The sequence below is a fragment of the Pristis pectinata genome, chromosome 13 (assembly GCF_009764475.1).
Source record: "Pristis pectinata isolate sPriPec2 chromosome 13, sPriPec2.1.pri, whole genome shotgun sequence".
Classification (NCBI taxonomy): Eukaryota; Metazoa; Chordata; class Chondrichthyes; order Rhinopristiformes; family Pristidae; genus Pristis; species Pristis pectinata.
In genome coordinates, this window is record NC_067417.1 from 15,313,914 (window position 1) to 15,336,130 (window position 22,217).

General features: G+C 39.4%; 1 protein-coding gene across 1 annotated transcript in view; it reads right to left on the reverse strand.

The window, feature by feature from the left end:
- Positions 1-500: 500 nt before the first annotated feature.
- The window catches only part of LOC127577230 (hepatocyte nuclear factor 4-beta-like), a 59,494-nt gene continuing 37,777 nt past the window's right edge, over positions 501-22,217 (reverse strand). Inside the window, exons 4-10 of the mRNA XM_052028233.1 lie at positions 19,636-19,742; positions 16,969-17,124; positions 14,233-14,320; positions 12,607-12,759; positions 11,035-11,271; positions 1,748-1,870; positions 501-1,452 (exon numbers count right to left, since the gene is read on the reverse strand). Of these exons, the coding sequence (XP_051884193.1) occupies positions 1,313-1,452; positions 1,748-1,870; positions 11,035-11,271; positions 12,607-12,759; positions 14,233-14,320; positions 16,969-17,124; positions 19,636-19,742 (1,004 nt within the window). The 3' untranslated portion in view covers positions 501-1,312. The remainder of the gene's footprint in view (positions 1,453-1,747; positions 1,871-11,034; positions 11,272-12,606; positions 12,760-14,232; positions 14,321-16,968; positions 17,125-19,635; positions 19,743-22,217) is intronic.

The following is a 22,217-nucleotide window of genomic DNA, read 5'->3' on the forward strand; positions in this document are numbered from 1 at the left end:
TGATTTGTGTACAAAATGCTTTTGTTTTCATTGTGATTAACAGATTGCTGAAATATTTTCTCGATGGTAAATGAAACTGGCAAATGTTCTATGTATTCCCTCAACTAATTTTTTTAAATTGAATATTAAATAGCTGCTTAAAAACTGAGTAATTTCAGCAACCTGACACAAAAAAAAACCTTTTATATAAATCATATGTTAATAAATAGAGTTGAATGGCCTCAAATTTACTCTAGGGATATAAACTGGAAAATAGACTGGGTAAGGTACTGATTTTTGTATCTATTCTGCCATTATCACATTATACTTCCTGGCTCACCTCAATAGAAAATGTCCTTGGATAAAAATATATGTAAATCAGAATAAGCAATTAAGGCCTAAGGAAATAAAACAAAATTCACATTCTTCTAGAAATCAAATTTCAAGTTATCTAACCGTCATTTGTGCTTGCACACATGCTGCAAAAGAATCTGCAAATGACAAAGTTGTTCAATTTTTAATGTGACATATTTATGCCTTAAAATATAGTAAGAGAAAATACAGAGTAGATCTCAGTGAGGATCATTGTTTTAAATGCTGAGACAACTGCAATAGAAGAATGGAATGATTGCTTCTGCCTCTGAAAATCCAGTCATAATTTTGAGAGAGCATTTCACCAAAGCCAGCTGCAGAAAACTTGTAGAATTAGCTGTTTAACTCTGGGTGCAGGTATATTATTCATGAACATAGGTGCATTCAAGGAGTGGGATTGAAAAATAGCTCCAGGAGGAAATTTGAGCACGTAGTAGTTACAAGTGTAATTCATTTATTCAGCAAAAAAAAACTGCTGGAGGAACTCAGAGGGTCAAGCAGCATCTGTGGAGGCAAAGGGATCGTTGACATCTCGGGTTGAGACCCTGCATCAGGGTTTGATGCAGGGTCCGATCTGAAACATTAACTATCCTTTTGCCTCCACAGATGCTGCTTGACCTACTGAGTTCGTTCAGCAGTTTTTTTGCTACAAGTTCCAGCATCTGCAGCCTCTTGTGTCTCCCTAATGCATTTATTCTCCCTGAAATCCCATGATCTTTCAGTCTTGTCTGTGTTGCAAACACTTGAAAATTTAAGCTAAGTTGCATATAAATGTGGAAAATTTTACTTGCACATGTTTGATTTCTATGTACTGTATGTTACTAATGTGTAAAGGGATGATAATACTTGATCATACAATTTGCAACCCCCATATGTGACAGTATTAAATGGCAGTCACGATTTGTTGAAGTGCTTGGAGTAAGTTAGCCAAGACATGGTGGAATTTTCACCCAATTTGCTTTTACAATATTTCCTGTTTGGGAATGAGGGTTTGAGACAGCATAGGCACAGAATGAGCTTGGATATGGCTGACTGGACGCAGTTTATATTCCTCATTTCCAGAGCCAGAAGATGGAGATGGAAGCGGAGTTTCTGGAGATGCTGCAAAATAAAACAAGGACAGTTTCAACATTTTCTTATTACGGTAAATGCTAAGTTGCTTCAGAGTAATTTAACTAAAAATCTTACTGCAAGCAAGTATTCAGTTATTGAAGATGTATTATTACCATTGTTGGTATCAAATGCAGTCTACGTAAAAGTATTAATAGTATTTGACCATAATTATCAAATTAAACCAGAGTTATAGGCTAATATAGCAAAGAAATTTTGGTACAAAAATATTGCTTTAAGGTCTTTATTTATGCAAGTTCAGTCAGACTCTGGTTGGGAAACTTACAGAGTTGAACTTGATGAATGGCTGATGACATTCCAGCTGTCATCACTGCATGGGGAACGAACCGATTGTGAACAGTACTGGAATGTCCAGCATGTGGGTATTGCTGTACCTCTGTTGTAGACCCTGTGATGAGATGAAGGTTACGTCATTATTAATGGCAGGAACAAAGTTTTGAACAGCATAATGAAACACAAAAGCAACCCTAAGATATCAGTATGGTGACCAATAATTATTTAAAAATAGATGTCCATGATGAATGTAAAAAAAAACAATTGGAAGAATGCATCTCTGAAACTAAATACAATACATTTTGTTTATATTGAGTCATGGGACAAGAATGTCATCAATAAGACCATTCCTAATTGCCCGTTGAACTGAGAGGCTTGCGTGGCTATTTAAGAGTCAAACACATTGGTAGACCTGGAATCTGAAATAGGACAGGCTGGGGATGGGTTTCAAATTTCCTTTCTTGAAGGGTACATAATTGCCTTAAAAACTCATCTTGTTTAAGTAGTGTTATGATTACCAATACTGATACTAGTTATGGATGCTAATACATATGTCATCATACTCAAATGATCTGTATTAGGTGCAATTATCCAAGCTGCCATGTAATAACACATTGGACCAATTTCAATAGATGCTGGAAAGAGTCACCTGCTTATTGATAAAAGGAATTACATACTGTTTACATACCAAACATAGCCAGAAGTTGTGGTACACATTGATACCAATGACACAGCTAGGAAAAGAGATGAGGTCCTGAAGACTGAATTTAGGGAGTTAGGAAGGAAGCTAAAAAGCAGGACCTCTAGTAATCTCTGGATTGCTGCCTGTGCCATGCAGCAGTGAGGGTAAGAACAGGAAGATAATGACAGATGAATGCATGGGTGAAGAGTTGGTGCAGAGGGCAGGGTTTCAGATTTGTGGATCACTGGGATCTCTTCTGCGGAAGGTATGACCTGTACAAAGGGGACAGGTTGCACCTGAGCTCAAGAGGGACCAATGTCCTTGTGGGCAGCTTTGCTAGCGCTGTTGGGGAGGGTTTAAACCAGGTTGGCAGGGGAAATGAAAACCAGAGTGTTAGGCCAGATGATGGAGCAGTGAGTGTAAAGGTAGATGCAATGTGCAGAGACACTGTGAGGAAGGATAGGCAGCATGGACATGGTATGGTGGCATCCGTTAGTCTCACGAGACCATGGATCTGCGCATGGAGAGTCTTGCTTCAGTCGGTAGTGGTAGAGCAGCGTCTGTTGTGACTGTAGAGGCCTACACGGGAGTGACAGTCTTGACTGCAGCGACTGCACTTGAAGGCGCTGTCCTCCTGTGTTGCTTTGGTACAGTTTTTCTGGTGAGTGCACTTTTCTTCAGCAGCTAGCCTCAGCTTCTCCTCGGTTCAGACCTGTGTAGTTCCAGCCTCCAGCGAGAGCGATCGCTTGCAATTTCTTCCCACCTCTCGACGTTCACGTTCAGTGACTTCATATCTCTCTTACAGACATCTTTGAAGCGAAGATGGCATCGTCCTTGCACTCTCTTGCCGGAGGCCAACTCCCCGTACAGTAGGTCTTTTGGGATCCTCCCGTCTGGCATGCGATGTACGTGGCCCAGCCAGCGGAGACGAAGCAGGGTGAAGAGGCTGGGTATCTGAGCGTGGGTCAGGACCTCATTGTTGGTGACTCTGTCAGTCCACTTAATGTCCAGGATGCGTCTCAGGCTACGAAGGTGGAAGGCATCAAGACGCCGCTCCTGTCTGGAGTAGAGGCTCCAGGTCTCGCTGCCGTAAAGCAGCGTGCTGAGGACACAGGCCCTGTAGACTGCAACCTTGGTGCATGTTGTCAGCTTTCTGTTCTCCCAAACTCACTTTGCCAACCTGGCGAATGTTGAGGCTGCTCATCCGATCCGTCTGTTGATCTCGGAGTCTAGGGAGAGACTGTCTGTGATGGTGGAACCAAGGTATGTGAACTCGTGGACTACCTCCAGCTCGTAGTTGTTGATGGTAGTGGCAGGGGGGTGCTCAACACCTTGACCCAAAACGTTCATCTTCTTCAGGCTGATGGTCAACCTAAAGTCCTGGCAGGCTGTTGAGAAGCTGTCCATGAGGCTTCACAGCCAGTTGGATAGGTTGAAATGTGTTTACTTTAATGCAAGTAATATTAAGAATAAGGGTGATGAACTTAGAGCATGGATCAGTACATGGAATTATGATGTTGTGGCCATTACAGAGACTTGGCTGTTACAAGGGCAGGATTGGCTGCTTGATGTTCCAGGGTTTAGCTCTTTAAAGAGGGATAGGGTAGGAAGTAGAAGGGTTGGGGTGGGTGGCATTGCTAATCAGGGAAAGTATCACAGCTGTAGGAAGGGAGGACATCACAGAGGGATCGTCTATTGAGTCAGTGTGGGTGGAAGTCACAAACAGGAAGGGTGTGATCACTCCTTTGGGAGTATTCTGTAGGCCCCCCAATAGCCAACGGGACACTGAGGAGCAGATAAGTAGGCAGATTTTGGAAAGGTGCAAAAATAATAGGGTTGTTGTCATGGTTGACTTCAACTTCTCTAGTATTGATTGGCACTTCCTTAGTGCAAAAGGTTTAGATGAGGCAGAATTTATTATGTGTGTCCAGGAGGGATTCCTAGCACAGTATGTGGACAGGCCGACTGGAGGAGAGGCCATACTGGATCTAGTGCTAGACCATGAACATGGTCAGGTGACAGACCTCTCGGTGGGTGAGCATTTCTGAGATAGTAACCACAACTCCCTGACCTTTAGTGTAGCCATAGACAAGGATAGGAGCAGATGACATGGGAAAGTTTTTAACTGAGGGAGGACTAATTACACTGGTATTAGGCAAGAACTTGGAAGCATAAATTGGGAACAGATGTTCTCAAGGAAATGCACAGCAGAAATGTGGAGGTTGTTTAGGGTACACTTGCATGGGGTTCTGGATAGGTTTGTCCCACGGAGACGGGAAGGAACCATGGTTGACAAGTAGGGTGGAACATTTAGTCAGGAGGAAGAAGGAAGTATTCTTAAGGTTTAGAAAGCAAAAATCAGACAGGGCTCTTGAGAGTTGTGAGGTCACCAGGAAGGAGCTTAAGAAGGGACTTAGGAGAGCTAGAAGGGGACATTAGGTCTTGGCGAATAGAATTAAGGAAAACCTCAAGGCATTCTACACATACAGTACATGAAGAACAGGAGGATGACTAGGGCGAGGGTAGAACCACTCAGGGATAAAGGGGTAAACATGTCTGGAGGCGGAGGAGGTAGGAGAGGTCCTTAATGAATACTTTGCTTCAGGGTTCACCAGAGAGTGGGACTTTGATAAATGTGACGTCAGCGTAGAACAGGCTAATGTGCTGGAGTATATCAAGGTTAAGAAAGGGGCAGTGTTGGAGCTTCTGAAAAACATTAGGATGGGGCCAGACGAGTTATACCCCAGGTTACTACGGGAAGCAAGGGAAGAGATTGCTGGGGCATTGATGATGATCTTTGTGTCCTCACTGGCCACAGTAGTGGTACCAGAGGATTGGAGGAAAGCAGATGTTGTTCAAGAAAGGTATTAGGGATAATCCTGGGAATTATAGACCAGTGAGTCTTAAGTCAGTGGTGGGCAAACTATTGGAGAGGATTCTTAGGCACAGGATTTACGAGCATTTGGAGAATCATACTCATATTAGGGATAGTCAGCATGGTTTTGTGAGGGGCAGGTCGTACCTCACAAGCCTAATTGAGTTTTTTGAGGAGGTGACAAAACAAATTGATGAAAGTAGAGCAGTGGATGTGGTGTTTATGGATTTTAATAAGGTGTTTGTCAAGGTTCCCCATAGTAGGCTCATTCAGAAAGTCATGAGGCATGGGATCCAAGGAAACTTGGCTGTGTGGATTTGGAATTGGCTTGTCCATAGAAGGCAGAGGGTGGTAGTAGATGGAGTGTATTCTGCCTGGAGGTCAGCGACTAGTGGTCTTCCACAGGGATCTGTCTAGGACTCTTACTCATTGTGATTTTTATAAATGACTTAGATGAGGAAGTGGAAGGGTGGATTAGTAAGTTTGCAGATCACATGTAGGTTGGTGGTTATATGGCTAGTGTTTAAGGTTGTCGTAGGTTACAACAGGATACAGGCAGGATGCAGAGTTGGGTGGAGAAGTGGCAGTTGGAGTTCAATCCAGAAAAGTGTGAAGTGATACACTTTAGAAGATCGAACTTGAATGCAGTGTACAAGGTTAACGGCAGGATTCTTAGCTGTGTGGAGGAACAGAAGGATCTTGGGGTCCAAGTTCATAGATCCCTCACAAGTTGGTAGGGTTGTTACGAAGGCATATGGTGTGCTGGCCTTCATTAGTCGGGGGATTGAGTTCAAGAGCCACGAGGTAATGTTGCAGCTCTATAAAACTCTGGTTAGACCACACTTGGAAATATTGTATTCAGTTCTGGTATCCTCATTATAAGGAGGATGTGGAAACCTTAAAGAAGGTGCAAAGGAGATTTACCTAGATCCTGCCTGGATTAGAGAACATGTCTTATGAGGAAAGGTTGAGCAAGCTAGGGTTTTCTCTTTTGAGTGTAGGAGGATGAGAGGCGACTTGACAGAAGTGTATAAGAAGAGAGGCCTAGACAAAGTGGACAGCCAGCACTTTTTTCCCAGGGCGGCAATGGCCAATACCAGAGGACATCCATTTAAGGTGAGTAGGGGAAAGCTTAGGGGGAGATGTCGAGGTAGGTTTCTGTTTTAAACACAGTCTGGTGGTATCTTAGATAGGCATAGGGATGTAAGAAAAATGGAGAGTTATGGCTGTGCAGGAGGGAAGGATTAGATTGATCATGGAGTAGGTTTATATAGGTTGGCACAACACTGTGGGCCAAAGAACCTGTACTGTTCTACGTTCAATTATCTACCATCACAAAGTCAGAGTCATACAGTACGGAAAAGAGTCCATCACAACTTTACCTACCTTTTTGAGCATCTACAATAATCCTATTTGCCCGCGTTTGATCCAAATCCTTCTATGCCTTACCTGTCTGTGTCTGTCTAAACGTCTCTTAAACATTGTGATTGTATCAACTACTCTGTGTAAACAGAAACATTCCCCTCAGATCCCCTTTAAAACTCCTTCCTCTCACCTTAAACCTTCGTCCTCTTGTTTTTGATAAACCTACCATGGGAAAAAGATTATGACTACACCGTCTGTACCTCTGTCAGGTCACCTCTTGGCCTAACCAATCTCTTCCAATAACTCAGGTCTTTCAGTCCAGGCAACATCCTTGTAAATCTCCTTTGCACACTCTCCAGCTGTAGTGTGGCAACCAGAACTGCACACAATACTCAAACTGCAGTCTAATCAATGTTTTGTAAAGTTACAACAATACCTCTAAACTTGTATATTCAATGCCCTAATTTATGAAGGCAAACATGTCAATACGCCACCTTCACCATCCTATCTACTTGTGTTGCCACTTCCAAGGAACAATGGCCTTGACACAAGAGACTGCAGATGCTGGAATCTGGAGCAAGAAAACACAGAGTACTGAAGGCACTCAGCAGGTCAGGCAGCATCTGTGGAGGGAAATGGACAATCGACATTTCGGGTTGACTGTCCCATTTCCATCCACAGATGCTGCCTGACTCACTGAGTTCTTCCAGCAGTTTGTTTTTTTGCTATAGACTTGAACCCTAACACCCCTCTGTTTATCAACATTCCTTAGTGCACGCTATTTACTGTGCATGTCTGATCCCTGTTTGACCTCCCAAAGTGCATCAACTTATAGACTTTGGGATTAAATTCCATCTGCCAACATTCCACACCAGTTTCCATCTGATCTATATCCTACTGCAGCCTTAGACAATCTTCCTTGCTATCCACAACACCTCTAATTTTTGTGTTTTATACATAATTTTTACATATGTGTATATTTTGTATTTATATACTTATTAAGATTTTTGTTTAAACTTAAAATGATGAGCACAATATTCACCACCTAAGGTGTCAGTGTTAAGAAGTGGATTTTTTTTTTAATGCAATCTTAGCACCAAGTGCCCACACATCAGATGTGACGGATTCAGCAAACCGACAGATTGATTCTATCATCTGAAGAGTGCGTATTTCAGTTCAATATTGCAAGCTATAAATAGAGATATCTGAAGACAATTGAATTGAGGTAAATGAACTGTTGAGAGTAGCAAGTTGACACCTGGCAATTTCCTGGAAAATATGAATGAGAGGGATCTCATTAAAACTTACAAAATTCTTGAAGGGTCTGACAGTCTAGATGCTTTCCCTGACTGAAGGGACCATTGGGCACAATTTGTGAGTTGGGTCTAAGCTGTTTAGGACTGAGAAGAGAAGATGGTTGTGAACCCTTGAGCTTCTACAGCTATTCAGAATAAAGAATTACAGTTACTGTGTTCATTCAAAAAAGAGATTGATAGATTTCTGGGTATTTAGGGGAATCAAGTGAAATGGGGATAGTACTCAGGCAGAAGAACGGTCTGCTCCTATTTCTTTAGTTCTTAGTAAGATTGAATTATAATGTCAACCCTATTATATTTCGACTAAGTAATATATTTCTACTATGAAAGATATAGGTACAAGTATGAAGGGAATTGTTTTCTCTTTCTTAATGGGAATAGAACACTGTTTAATTTACAAATATGCACAGCTTGTATTTATGCCTATTTTGATCCTTGAATTTAATATTGTATTAACTCTTGCTGACATAGTTGTGAATAGTAAGCTGAGGAGACTAAATATGTGATAAATTTCATTATGGAATAAATGTACTTTTACTTGGAATCAGATATTGAATTAAATTAAATCATTATTCTTGAAAACTTGCATGCTCAACATAAAAAAAAAATTAGCCCAATAAATAAGTTTTCACGTTCTAACAGAGGATGCTGGAAATACTCAGAGGTCTGACATCTGTGGAGAGAGGAAGTTAACTGAAAGATACCCGAAATGTGTTCAACCTGGAACAATATCCTATTTTTCCTCTCTTCACAGGTGCTGCCTGACCAGCTGAGTATTTCCAGTATTCTTTTATTTCATCGGTTTTGTTTTTGCTTTTTCATTCATATTCACATTATAAGATGAATCTCTTTGGAATATGTTCAGAGCTTAAAATAATGAGAGAGAACACTGGGACAGATCTTGCCTTGAGATTGCCAGCCTCCTGACCTTGGAGGACACTGTTTCTTCCCGGCACAGATTTCTGTTGAGAGCCGGGATCATGTTGGAAGAAACAGCATGTAGCTCATCAATATGGCAATAGTGCACTCACAGAATAACTCTGACAACTGGTGAGGCCTTGCCTCCAGGCTCACCAGCTGTCAAAGCTATCATGGTTATTGAAACCTTTAGAATGCATTTGACAGCTGAAAAAATGTTAAAACCCAATTATACTTGAAAACTGTTCCATGAACTTAATGAAATAATCACTTTATTTACCTTCACTTGGCTGCTGGTTTTTCCACATCATTTTAATGGGACTGCTCTACTTGGCAATGGGTTAAGAGCTGGAAAAGCTGTAGATGTTGGCACCCTGCCAGTGAATTTCAGGAGGAGTCCAAACACGCGGTGCCTGTGTTCAGTTGCCAGCTGAGCAAAAGTCTGCACTCTAACCTATGCTCGGGTGAAGTCCCTTCACAAACATTTGTTGCTGGATCCTCATTGGAATGTAATTTATTGGTCTGAAGCCCTATCATTTGGATGAGACACTAGGCTAGGGCCCCATCTGCATCTCAAGTAGACGTAAACGATCCCTTGGTACTATTTTGAAGAGCAGAAAAATTATTCCTGGCCAGCATTTGCCTATCAATCAACTTCACTAAACAGATCATCTGGTCATTATTGCATTGCTGTTTTTGGGAGCTTATAATACACAATTTGGCTTTGGCATTTTCCACGTTATAACAGAAACCAACCACACTTCAAAAGTTGGCTGTAAAGTGCTTTGGAATTTCCTGAAAACTATGGTCCACATCTTCCAATGATACCTCAGTGGGCCCCCTGAGCTATGCTCGTTCAGTGTCCAACTGAATACTGCTTATTCTTTGTGCAACTGTGGCTAATAGTCACCTCTGCTGAAATTCCAGGTAAATTTCAGAGAACTGATTTCCAGTCAACAGTTGGTAGCCATCTCTGTCAAAAAACAAGCAGCAATATTTTGCCAGTTTTAATTTTTTCCCCCTCTGGCAACTGACTTCAGAGGAAGCTGCGTAAACAGAAGCCTGTCTGACTGCCAAAGCTGAAGAGACATACATCCTGCAATGGATTCTGTCAGGACCAGTGCAGGTCTAATTGTTTCTTACTCAGTACCATGTATTAAATTAACTTAATTCTTCATAAAACTACATTCCAACACTCTGCCTCCCAGCCATTTCTTTCCAGCAACATCGCTTTCCTCCCCCACACCCCAAGAGCTCCTGCCAATCTGCCTCTCATTCCTGCCAGTCATCATTTTGACTTGACTTCTCCTTTTTTCTTTTCTATTAGTGTAGTCTGGACTGCTAAGCATGTCTCACAGCCTTATTATTAGTAACACATTACACATAATCTGATCATTACTGCCTTATTAAGTCATTTGGCCGCACCCTGTCAAAGAAATTTCCTTTGTTCAACCCATCCCTCCCCTACCTTCTCCGCAATTGAACAATAATTTGTTTTCTTTTTTTCCCTCAGTTCTGATGAAGGGTCCCAGATTTGAAATGTTAATTGTTTCTTTTTGTACAGATGCTGCCTGACCTGCATTTTCTGTGTTTAAGTCCTCTTCAAGCTTCACTCATAAAATCTTATCTACTTTAAGCTCATTTTTTTCAATGAGTTTCCAGATAATATTTTCAATTGTATCTATTAGAAATTCTTCAATGAAAATCCATTTTGTTGATTGCCTTGTACAGCAAATATGGAAGATACTTGGGTTAAATTTAACAGAATGTAGTAAATATTTTCATTTCCATACCTCTACCCTCTTAAATTCTTAATGTTAGACAAAAATATCCTTGACCCCAATTTAAACTAAGGTCTTGAAACTGCAAAGCCTGTCAGACCATCCAGTGCCATCAGTACCTTTCGTGTAGTTCCTGTGCATGTATTTTACTTTCTGTTGCAACAATTTTTGTTCATACATTTCATACGACATTTAGCATTGGGAACTTCTAATAATAACTGGTTGAATTGACTTTTCAATGTAAACTAATAATGTAATCCTGCAATTGCAGGCTGCAACTACTGAGTTACATTGCAACTCCTCTGTGTAAAATAACGTAGGAAAATAAAACCAGTTTCTCACCTCCCAAGAGCATTTCCTGCAAAAGGCTATCAATTTTAGCCACTCCAAAGAGTCTAGCAAACTGAATCTGCTCAATCATCTGCCACGTGATGCTCTGCAGAGGCGGAAGAAGCAATAGAATATCACCAAATCGTCCACGTGAGTCGTACTGACGGTCATTGATATAATCCTCCAGGTTGACCTGCACTTGGAATCGCATGTTTTTGATTTTTGCTGAATCACTTACACCTCTGCAATCTATTGGAGAGAAGTCATAGTGAGTTAACGTTTCTTTTGAAAATGTAACACATTGAAAGTATATATTCCACTTGATGGAAAATTAAATGCACAAATACAAACAATAATAAAACATTATTTAGGATGAGGAAAACCCAGTTCACCCAATCTAGCTGCAATAGGAGCTCATGGTATGTATCTCTACCAGCTGACAGCAATAACATTTTTACCTTAAAAAGCAAATTGAATATCTTGATTTAAATTGATGGGTGATGGTCAGATTTTATGCCCATTGGGGTGTACTGAAGTGAAATTGAGTGGAACGATTGAATTCCTCTAAGGGACCCAGGCTGGCTTTCCATCCATTCCTTAATTGTAGCGGAAAATTAGTCTGTTGCTCTTTCCAAAGTCTTCCTCTCCATTTTCCAGCTTCAGGAACTGCAAATCGTCCGGATACAGGGCATGCAAAATTTGTCACAGCATGACTTATGCAACACACAACTTTGCATTGGAAGCCCCAAGCAAAGAAAGATCACTGTTACTGATCTGATCCAGATGAAAGAACCCTTGGCTTTCCTCAATATATACAAGATGTTGGCTTCGATGTGCACATGCTGAGTTCCTACACGATTAGGTGGAGTGATAATGAAAACAATCCAAAGGACTGGTGGGGGTGGGGGGGATAGTCAAAGGACCATCTAACCATATAACTGTAATAGGATCACCAGGTACAGCTGTGTTTTCAATACGTTATACCATTACTACTAGTGCTGTGGTATTTTAATTCTCATTTGACTTGCATTAATGGATGCGTTTTATTCTCAGTTACATGCAAAACTATTGTTTTTAGAATTTTCTCTTAATTCTTTCTTAAAAATCCAATAAAACAAGTGCCATGCATGCCATTATGCGAATACTTTGCATAAAGCAGCTTGTTAAATAGTGCATAAGATACAACAATAATTATTGTGGTGTAAGAACCTTTACAAATAATGTCCTCTGAAATGTACTTGAGCCAAGAAAGTTCTTTAACTTATCATAAAGCATCTTGCGCCTCACTGACCAACTTTGGTACTGTGTGCTTCCAGAAAGAGGGAGTGGCAAGTAGATGCACTGTGCATCATTATCAGCACTGCTGGTACATACTAACCGTCTTCTGAGCCTTTCTCGTGTGTCCATTTGAATTAACTCCTTTGTATGTAGAATTTTGGCCTAATTGCTGTTCATACTCCTAAAGTCCTCCTCATTTTTCTTTTGTTTCTCTGGAATTGCGAACCATCGCTGAATGTTTCAGTCTCAAGGGATTTAGCAATATTGATACCTGAACAATCTGTCTCCAATCAACAGTGTACTTGCCTGGATCAAAGAACACCAGGGCTTTGAGGCAAGCAAATTCATTCTCGTCTATCTGGAGGTCTAGCAATGGTTTCACCAGCTCATCGAGGATCCTGTTAGCTACCCGCATAATCTCTAACTCTGGGCAGTGCCTGGGAATGATGAAATCATTTCCTGTTGATAGAAGGCAAGTTCTGTTAGTGTTGTACTCATAGTTTACAAAACTGACGCAGTGAGCATCTTCTAAAAAAAACCTGACAAACCTAAAACTCTAAATAGATCCTTAATATTTTAATTTACTATGAAGCTAAATGACCTTCCCATTGGTCTGGAAATTTTAGGATGTATTATTAAGGATTAATGGAAATGCATGCAAGTGATCCAGGATTTAGATTAGCATTTGTAAATCATTATGAAATCATGTGCATCCAGCAGTCACTTTACTTCATAATCTCTCCTTAATTGACATTCTTTATAGATGAGTGTATTCAACTGCATTTTTGAATACAAGCTTATTGAAAATAGTTAAAACATAAATCCTCCATTTTCAATGTATATATCCAGAAGAGTTTAGATAACACATGTGGGTTACATTGTTGCTTTTTGACCATTCTCATCACTTTTATCAAACCTCTTCACAGAAAATACCATGCGTCACAAGGACAAAGGCAAGCAATAGTCTTCAAGTGTGTAATAGATAAAGGTGCTTGGCTGTGGATCTATTTCAATGGCTTCAAACAATGCATGCATTTTAGCATGTTCTCCTCCAATCCCATGAAAATAAATGTCTCATTTCTGATAACCTAACTTCTAGTGCAAGATTGTTACAAGTATGTACAGGCTCCAGAATTTTTGGATAAGGGTTGGATACCTCTGGCTAAATGTTAAAAAACTTATGAAATGGCAAGTAACAGGACAGAAGCTCATCATAATTCACCCTTGAATTCAAATGAAACACAAACATATCATAAGCAGTAAGCTGCAGTGAGTGAAAAGCTAATGTTTTAGAAGTTTCGGACTGTCAGCTGAACCATCTGTAACAATTAACTTTTACAATGCTAGAAAAGAGCTGAAGGGAGAATTGCATTGGCAGTGGTTTAAGCTATGTTTGTATTTACAAGGAGAAACTATGATTTCTCTGACTACGTGCTGTAATTTTGCACCATTCATCTGAGTTGCTCTGCGAACTATGCTGTTTTACAAGTAGTCAAAAATATATTCTTATTAACCTGTTCTTTTGTGAATGGAAATAGCTAAGGCAGTTCATGTAAACATTGCTGCAAAGAATCATGACAAAAATGTGTAAAAGCTGGTCTAGTCAGGATATTGACAGACTTCCAACTAAACGGTTGGCCCTAATCATGTGTAGTTAAATTGCAACAGATGCTAATTGCTAAAATTTAAATATTTTACATACATTCATCATGGAATATTGACAATGTGGTTAAGTCCAGCATTTGAAGCATTATTAGTTCAGTGTAGTTTAAATGAGCATCATAATATCAATAGGATACACTATATTTAGATTGTGAAACATATTTCTAAATCTTTCTAAGACATCATGACCATCTGACTGAGTGACCTTACATGCTGTGAAAACAAGCAATCAACATAACAGTGGCACAAGTTCAAGTTATCAATTCATACCTAGCAAGAGAATATCCTTGTAGGGAATTGAACGTCTGGCCAATCCCAGCAGCAAGTGTTCCCCTGCGTGAGCTCTGAGCAGTGCAACCTTGAGAAAGAGACAGATATTAGATCATACACTTACTGATAGGCCCTCGAGCTGGCTCAAATAGTAAGACCATAAGATACAGGAGCAGAATTAGGCCATTCACCTCATGGAGTATGCTCCACTTTTCAATCATGGCTTACTTTTTTATCAACCCCATTCTCCCGTCTTCTCCCTGTAACCCTTAACCCCCTTACCAATCAAGAACCTATCAATCTCTACCTCAAATACACCCAATGACTTGGCCTCCACAGATTCACCAGCCTCTGGCTGAAGAAGTTCCTCCTCATCTCAGTTTTAAAAGGACATCCCTCTTTTTTCTGAGGCTGTTCCCTCAGATCCTAGACTCTCCTATTAATGGAAACATCCTCTCCATGTCCACTCTATCCAGGCCTTTCAGTATCCAGTAGTTTCAATACGATCCCCATCATCCTTCTGAACTCCATCGAGTACAGGTCCAGAGCCATCAAAAGCTCCTCATGTGTTAAGGTCACAGGTGAGCTGCTTTTGAATTTACTCACCATTGTTCCGTATTCCTTGATACTCAATTTCAAAAAAAGTTAATATCAATCCCAAAAATTTGATTTAACCCACAATTCTAAAATCTTTTTGGTTGATAAGAATTCCCGATTTCCACTGTCCTTTGTGTAGAAAGCATACATCCTGATCTCAAAACTGAATGCGCGAGATGTGTTTTAAGATTGTGCCTGCTTATTCTGGAGACCCCATAAGAAATGCCTTCATTTTATTCTGCTAAATCTTTTAGTATTTTATCAATTAAATCACCCCTTATCCATCTGAATTCAAAGGAATACAAGCCAGGTTTATGCAGCCTAACCTCAGAATTTAATGCTTTAATCCCAATATAATTATGGTGAACCTATGCTGTTTCTGCTCTAAAACCAATGCACCCTGTTAAAGAGGCAATGCCCAAAACTGAATGCAGTTGGCTGCATTCCACTGAATGCCGGCTGACAGTTCCATACATCTGTTGGCAGGGTGCTGTGTGAGCATCAGCGCTTTCATGGATGCCCATGCCTCTGTAGTGTAACACAAATTTGGAATGCATTGGAGGTCAGACACGGGTGCATCAGACAATTTCCTCTGGGTCTGGGCTCAACACCAAATCCAGTTTGAGGAAGCCAGGGCTACGGCTCTGTAACTTCTGAATCAAGAGATCTGATGTACTTATTTTTTGCCCTTCAAATTTTTTATGGCCTTGGCTGCCATATTCCCATTCATTTGAAAGAGGTTGCTGAGCTTCAAATTTAGCTAAGCATTTTATTTATTTCTTTGTGCATTTATGTCTTTAATTTATCAACAATAATTTAATATGTTTAAGTTTTTAAGTTAACCTTTTTTTGCAGTTTTTTTATTATTTAAATTTGACTGCTTTTATTTGTCTCTGGTTGTCAGGGATATTTAGAAAGAATGAAGGAGGCCTTTGATCGTATGAACTGTCAAAAGTTGTCAGGGTGGTGTTGGGAGTGGGGTCTTAGGACATCTATAGGTTCCACCCTCACATCTGTGGAACTTAGGCCTTGAGTCTATTGACAGCCATTTAGTCATGAAAGGTTAATGTGGCCACAGGGCCAGTGCAGGGTAAGTGTGGAGAATGAAAGAGACCCATTCGTCTAGAAGGAGCTGACTAAGACTCTGTCAAGCTGAAGCACAACTTCTATCCACTTGTACCTGGGCTCCCCTGAGAGAAACCCTAGCATTCCAGTAATCTTCCTTATTACGTTGTACATATTAGACATTATTTATTGCTTTATGTATCTAGTCACCTAATTGATTTGCTCTGATAGATAATCAGAGATTCCTAGAATTGCTACGGCACAAAGGAATTCAGCCCAAAATGTCTTTACCAGATCCTAGTAGAGTAATCCTGTAACTGCCATCCCCAGCTTGCTCCCCATAGTCTTGCAAATGATCGTCTCCCACCTGCTTGTCCAATTCCCTTTCGAAGGCTCTATTTTTCACCATCTTTCCAGACAGTGAATTCCAGATCAAAACTACTTACCCCTCAGGTCCCTTTTAAATCTTTCCCCTCTCACCCCTTACAGCTGAAATCTGTCATCTCTGGAAGCAATCTAGTAAACCTCTTCTACATCCTCTCCAAAACCTTCCATCTCTTCTAAATTTGGAATTGAGCGCAATACCCTATTTGTGGACTAATCAGTATTTTACATAGATGTAATATAACATCCCTGTTTTTGTATTCTGTCTCTATTCACAAATCTCAAGATCCCAGATGTCTGCATCCCTGCACTAACTCTGAGTGCCACAGCGTTGCTCCATAACTTCCTTTATGTCCTTTTGTAAATATCAGTTCTCATTTATTCATCTAACTTGTGATCAACTGATGAGAATTTTAATGCAGACCCACCAATCGATTGTGCACAACCTAAATGTACATGAAACATTTCAACTCACTCCTTAATGTGACTTACAAAATATTTTGTATTACTTGACTACTGAATAATTTTTTTTAATCTTAGATTTGTGATGAATGGACTGTGCTTGATAAATATGACAAATAAACTGGGCTAATACACTACATATGCTATCAAACCAATCTACTGCACAGAGTAACACCAAAATAATGTGAATATTTTTTATGCTTCCTATTGCCTGTGTCTTTCACCTACCTGGTCATCCAGGAGCAATTCGCAAAATGCAGGGATATATTTTGCCCACTCCACCAGCACAAGTAGTTGCTGTTTCATGGACTCACTGACATCATTGATAGTTGCTATTTTCTTCATTGCAATATCAGCATGATGCACAGGATTTAAGGCAGAAAACTACCAATAGAGAAAATTATTAATTTATGCAAAGTTATACAGAATTGTGATAATGCAATTTGATTATTTCCTGTATATTTTCTTATTCGTCACATTGGAAAGTGATATAACATTTTCACTTCTTCGGTGAGTTCACGATCTCTTAATGTGTTATTGGCCTATGAACCTAGCTGCTAGTATTCCAAAACATTCTCTTGTTAATTTGCATTTCTCCACCAAAAGAGTCAATTATGGCAGATCATTTGGAGTTTTAAGTAGAAGGGAGAGGATTTTAATGTTAAGATAGAACCAAATTACCAGTGAAGAACACAGACATTTAACTGTCAGTCTTCTCAAGGAATAATATTCAGGAAACCTTTGGACTGAGAAAGGTATTTAACCATTTTAGTCACAAGACCACGACTAGTAAATAATTCAATAATATGTTTCAACATATTTGTGGAAACTTCTGGAATATTTGTGTCCCTTTTTTGCACTATTTATTTATTTTGTAATTTATAGTAATTTTGTATCTTTGTACTGCTGCCACAAAACAAATTTCACAACATACAAGTCAGTGATTAATAAACTTGATTCTGATCCTGAGAAATTCATTTTGTAACAGTAATATTCTACTAAACAATTCCTATAGGGGGCATCATAGGCTTTATCTTCTGACCAGAGCAGATATTAACCACACCTAGTAACAAGTTATTACTGGAATTTGTTTGTCATGTGCTTTTCTACCAAAGAGGACTTTCCAACTGAAAGAGACCAAAACAATGATATTATGCAGATACAGTCTTGGAAAATGAAGGTGCACTAGGAAATGTGGAAAACTCCATCGCTAGGTCAATGGGCAACCATCCAGACTATCAGATGAAATACAACATGACAAAGAGTCCTTATGAGTTGTAGCATGGATTTCTTTACTGCTGTCTGATACTCTGTTGATGTGTGGTTAAAAAGAGAGGCAGAAGTTGGGGAAGAACTGAGAGGTTCAGAGAAACTAGGAAATGATAGGGAGGTAGAAACAGAGAAGATTACATAACTTTACCATGCTTTAGATAAAAGGACATTATTTATTTTCATGCAACTATAAAAATCCTGTCAATTGATCAAAAGGAAACATGGAATTCTTCTCAGGAGAAAACACCTCTATAATATCTGCCACTTGTAAATGACAGAAAGTCCTTCTTCCTGAATAATGTGCCAAGGGAGAAGTTAGTGCCATTTATCTGCTTAAAATGAATGCAGCAATACCTTGCAGATAAAAATGTAATTTACTTTCTATACTGTAATGAAATGTGTTATTAAATTAAAATTGTATATTCATGCTTAATTTGTTAAGAAAGCCATTTGTACACAAACCTATCCAGAAGCAGTATCATGCTAATCACAAGACAGTATTTTCTCTTGTTGGCAGAAAAATTGTTGAAGTTCTCTGAGATTGATAACCTTAGCCCCAAACTAACATGAAAGCAACAAGGTTTCTTCAATTCAGCATTTGGTCTTAATTCTAGTAAGCCTGTGGTCTATATAACATTGGCAGTTAATAAATGGACAAGTTCCAAAGGACATTCAGAGCTTATTTCAGTGCATTTTTTCTAAATTGTATATAACTGCTGTTGTAGCTGGTTTGAACAGGTTTGTACTTTATGAACCTTATTGCAGATTATCTAGCTTTTAATCATAATGACATCTCAGTTGACACTAAGAATTAAGTAACCATCTGTGGGCAAGGTTTGCCCTTCTAGATGGAATGAATGGGTATGGTGGTCAGGTAATCCAGAGCCTAGACTGACAGTCCAGAAGTGGGACTTCAAATGCCACCATGGCAGATATGGAATACAAGTTCAGTTAATGGCCAAAAAATGGTTTTAGCAATTATGACCACAGAACTACTAGATCATTGTAAGTAGTTGTATTGGAAAGAGTTAAGTTTGCCACAATTTTCAAATTCTAATAAAACAAGAGAAGCTTGCCTTTCTTGACTCAGGATGTGCTGAAATGTTTTATTGCCAATTAAATACTTTTGAAGTGTAGTCACTGTTGAGATACAGGGAAGGTTTCAGCTAATTTGCACATGGCAAACTCCCACAGATAACAAGATGATAATAACCAGAGGATTATTTTCAATTACATATATTGATTGAGAATACAGATTGGCCAATACTGACTTAATACCCTACCAAAATATCTTTACATTCACCAGTGATTTAAAGTGGCACTTCTGACAGTTCCTTTTCTTCAGTGCTGCACTGAATTTCAGGTTGGATATTTGGACTCAAGACTCTAGAGCAGAACTTGTACCCATGTTCCAAATTCAAAGGCAGGATACTATATACAAATTACTTGGGCACTATTGGCAGAGTTTGTAAATCCATGCATCTTCCCTGAATTCTTAACACATTTCAAGTGCTTTTTTTTCAACATATTGACGTGGAAAAGAATTACATTTGTATTGATAAATAAATTGGGAGATGTCATTAAATGACTTTCAGCATTATAATATCTATTTGATAAAATTACCTGACAAGACATTGCTTCTGCTTGTACTAGTGTAGTAATAGAGAGAGATCCAACATCTTCGTAGCTTGTTCTGCGAATGCTGATTCTGTCCCGTTCATTCTGTACAGCTTTGCAAAATATCAAATTCAATATTATTATTCTTGGTGCAAAATTCAGATGGATTCTATATAATTGTATGTGTTCCCGTCTCCAATGTTAAAAACAGACAAGAAAGAAGTGCTTGCATTTTGGGGGAACTGAAAGTATCATTTCTGAAATTGGCCATTGCACATTCTGGCTGTACCACATTCAGAATTTGAATTTTGTAATCTTTACCAAAAACAACCTCGAAGTCCTATTAAGAAAAGTTATTCCTCCATTAGCACATTGACAAAAATGTGTTGATAATATGCCTTATAATGCCAACCATACATTTCAATGTAAGAATGTGTCTTTATAAATGGAGTTACTGTGCATGGCTACTGTGGACTTGAAATGGAATATGCTAGTTAGTGATGTACCAGTGATTCAGATGGAGAAAATGGATTAGTAAAATCATCAGTGAAAATGGACAGCTTTTAGTGTATGCACATTGTTTATTGTCATTACTATTTAATTGCAATGCATTTATAGAGACCAGCATCTGATGCATTTACCCAAATCTTTTATAATAATGGAAAATACCTAATGCCCAATTTAGCCAGACAAGGATATTGGGCAGGATTATGATCTTGTCTGGCCAACAGTCTCAGAGCACTGAGTAAAAGGTAACCACAAGCAAGTGATTACTGATTTTCCTTTTTTTTATTATTTAATCTTACTGTTTGTCATTCATTCCCAGGACATTGGGGTGTTTTAACTTTATTTTATAATGTTTTTTATGATTGACCTGTTTTGAAAGATGGCAAGCTAATAAAAATCCATCAGAAAAAGATGCCTGAGGCATAGTCACCACTTGTGACCTGCTCTGTTTCACAGGTTATTCTCAGGCACTAAGAATTAGCTCAGCCAGGCCTTTGTCAAGATAACGCAGGCAGGCATTGCACCCAGTGAATTTGGGCATCTGAATAAACATCTCTGAATAGAAACAAAAATAAAAAAAAGCTGAAAAGAATCAAGCTCTTACTATTTGACATAAATTTACCAGTAGATGGCATGATTCTATCATCTGCTACCCCAACCTGCATGTGAATCTTCTTACTATTTACCTAGGTTAAGTGGTTAAAGCAGTTTACCTAGCTTAAGGAATTCATCCCTTATCAGTACCACGAAACATGCTGGATAGTCACAACAGCACATTGTACTCTGCTTGTGAAATTCGGTTCCATTTGCACTGTCGCTGTGATGTAGCAGCACCACCAACTGTAATATTCATAGAGCTGTACTGGCCATGTGGTCCACCACATCCATGCCAAACTTTTTGCCCATCTATACTAATCCCATATGCCCACTCTAGGTCTGTATCCTTCCATTCAAGTGCCTGTCTAAAGATCTCTTAAACATAGTGATTGTATCTCACTCCATCATCTCCTCTAGCAGCAAGTTTCAGATATCAACCACTCTGTATAAAAAAAAACTTTGCCCTTAAATCCCCTTTAATACTCCTTCCTCTTACCCCTGCCATGGGAAAAGAGATTTTGACTATCTACCTGTCTATGCCTTTTATAATTTTAAATACCTCTATCAGATCACCCCCTCAGCCTAATTCATTACAGAGAAAACAAGTCCAGCCTATCCAATCTCTCCCCATAACTCAAGACTTCCAATCCAAGCAACATCCTGGTGAATCTTCTCTGTACCCTCTCCGGTGCGGTGACTAGAACTGCACACAATACTCCAAGTGCCATGTAACCAGTATTTTGTAATGTAACAACATAATGTCCCAACATTTGCATTCATGGAATATAATAATGCCAAGAGTCTTCTTCACCACATTATCTATTTGTGTTGCCACCTTCAGGGAACTATGGACTTGAACCCCAATGTCCCTCTGTTCATCAGCATTCCTTAGTGCCCTACCATTTACTCCACATGTCCTACCTGTATTTGACTTCCCAAAATGCAGCACCTTGCACTTGTCAGGAATAAATTCCATCTGCCAATACTGTCTGCAACTTTGCATCTGATCTATATTCTCCTGTAGCCTTAGACAATCTTCCTCGTTATCCACAACACCGCCAACTTGCTTGTCATCCACAAACTTGCTAACACCTCCTACCTTCACAAAGTCATCAACATATGTGTACCAGCACCAGTCCCTGTGGTACACCACTGGTCACAGACTTCCCATCAGAAAAGCATCCTTCCACCACCATTGTGCAGAAACTGCATGGCCTACTCCTGCTCCTAGTTCATATATTCTTACAACAAGAGGTGGTAACCTGATGATGGCCATTGAGGTAAAATGTGGTTCTCAATGTAGCACCAAGTTCTTCAAGCACTCGCTGTCAAAAGAATGGTGAAAAATGAATTTGCCTCAAAAATATATTTTAAACATATTAAATATTGTGCATGTTTATTTCTACTATTTTTCACAGCTTTAAATGAAATTAATTGCAATATTAAAATAAGACTGCAACTTAGTGATATATGTCACAAGGGTG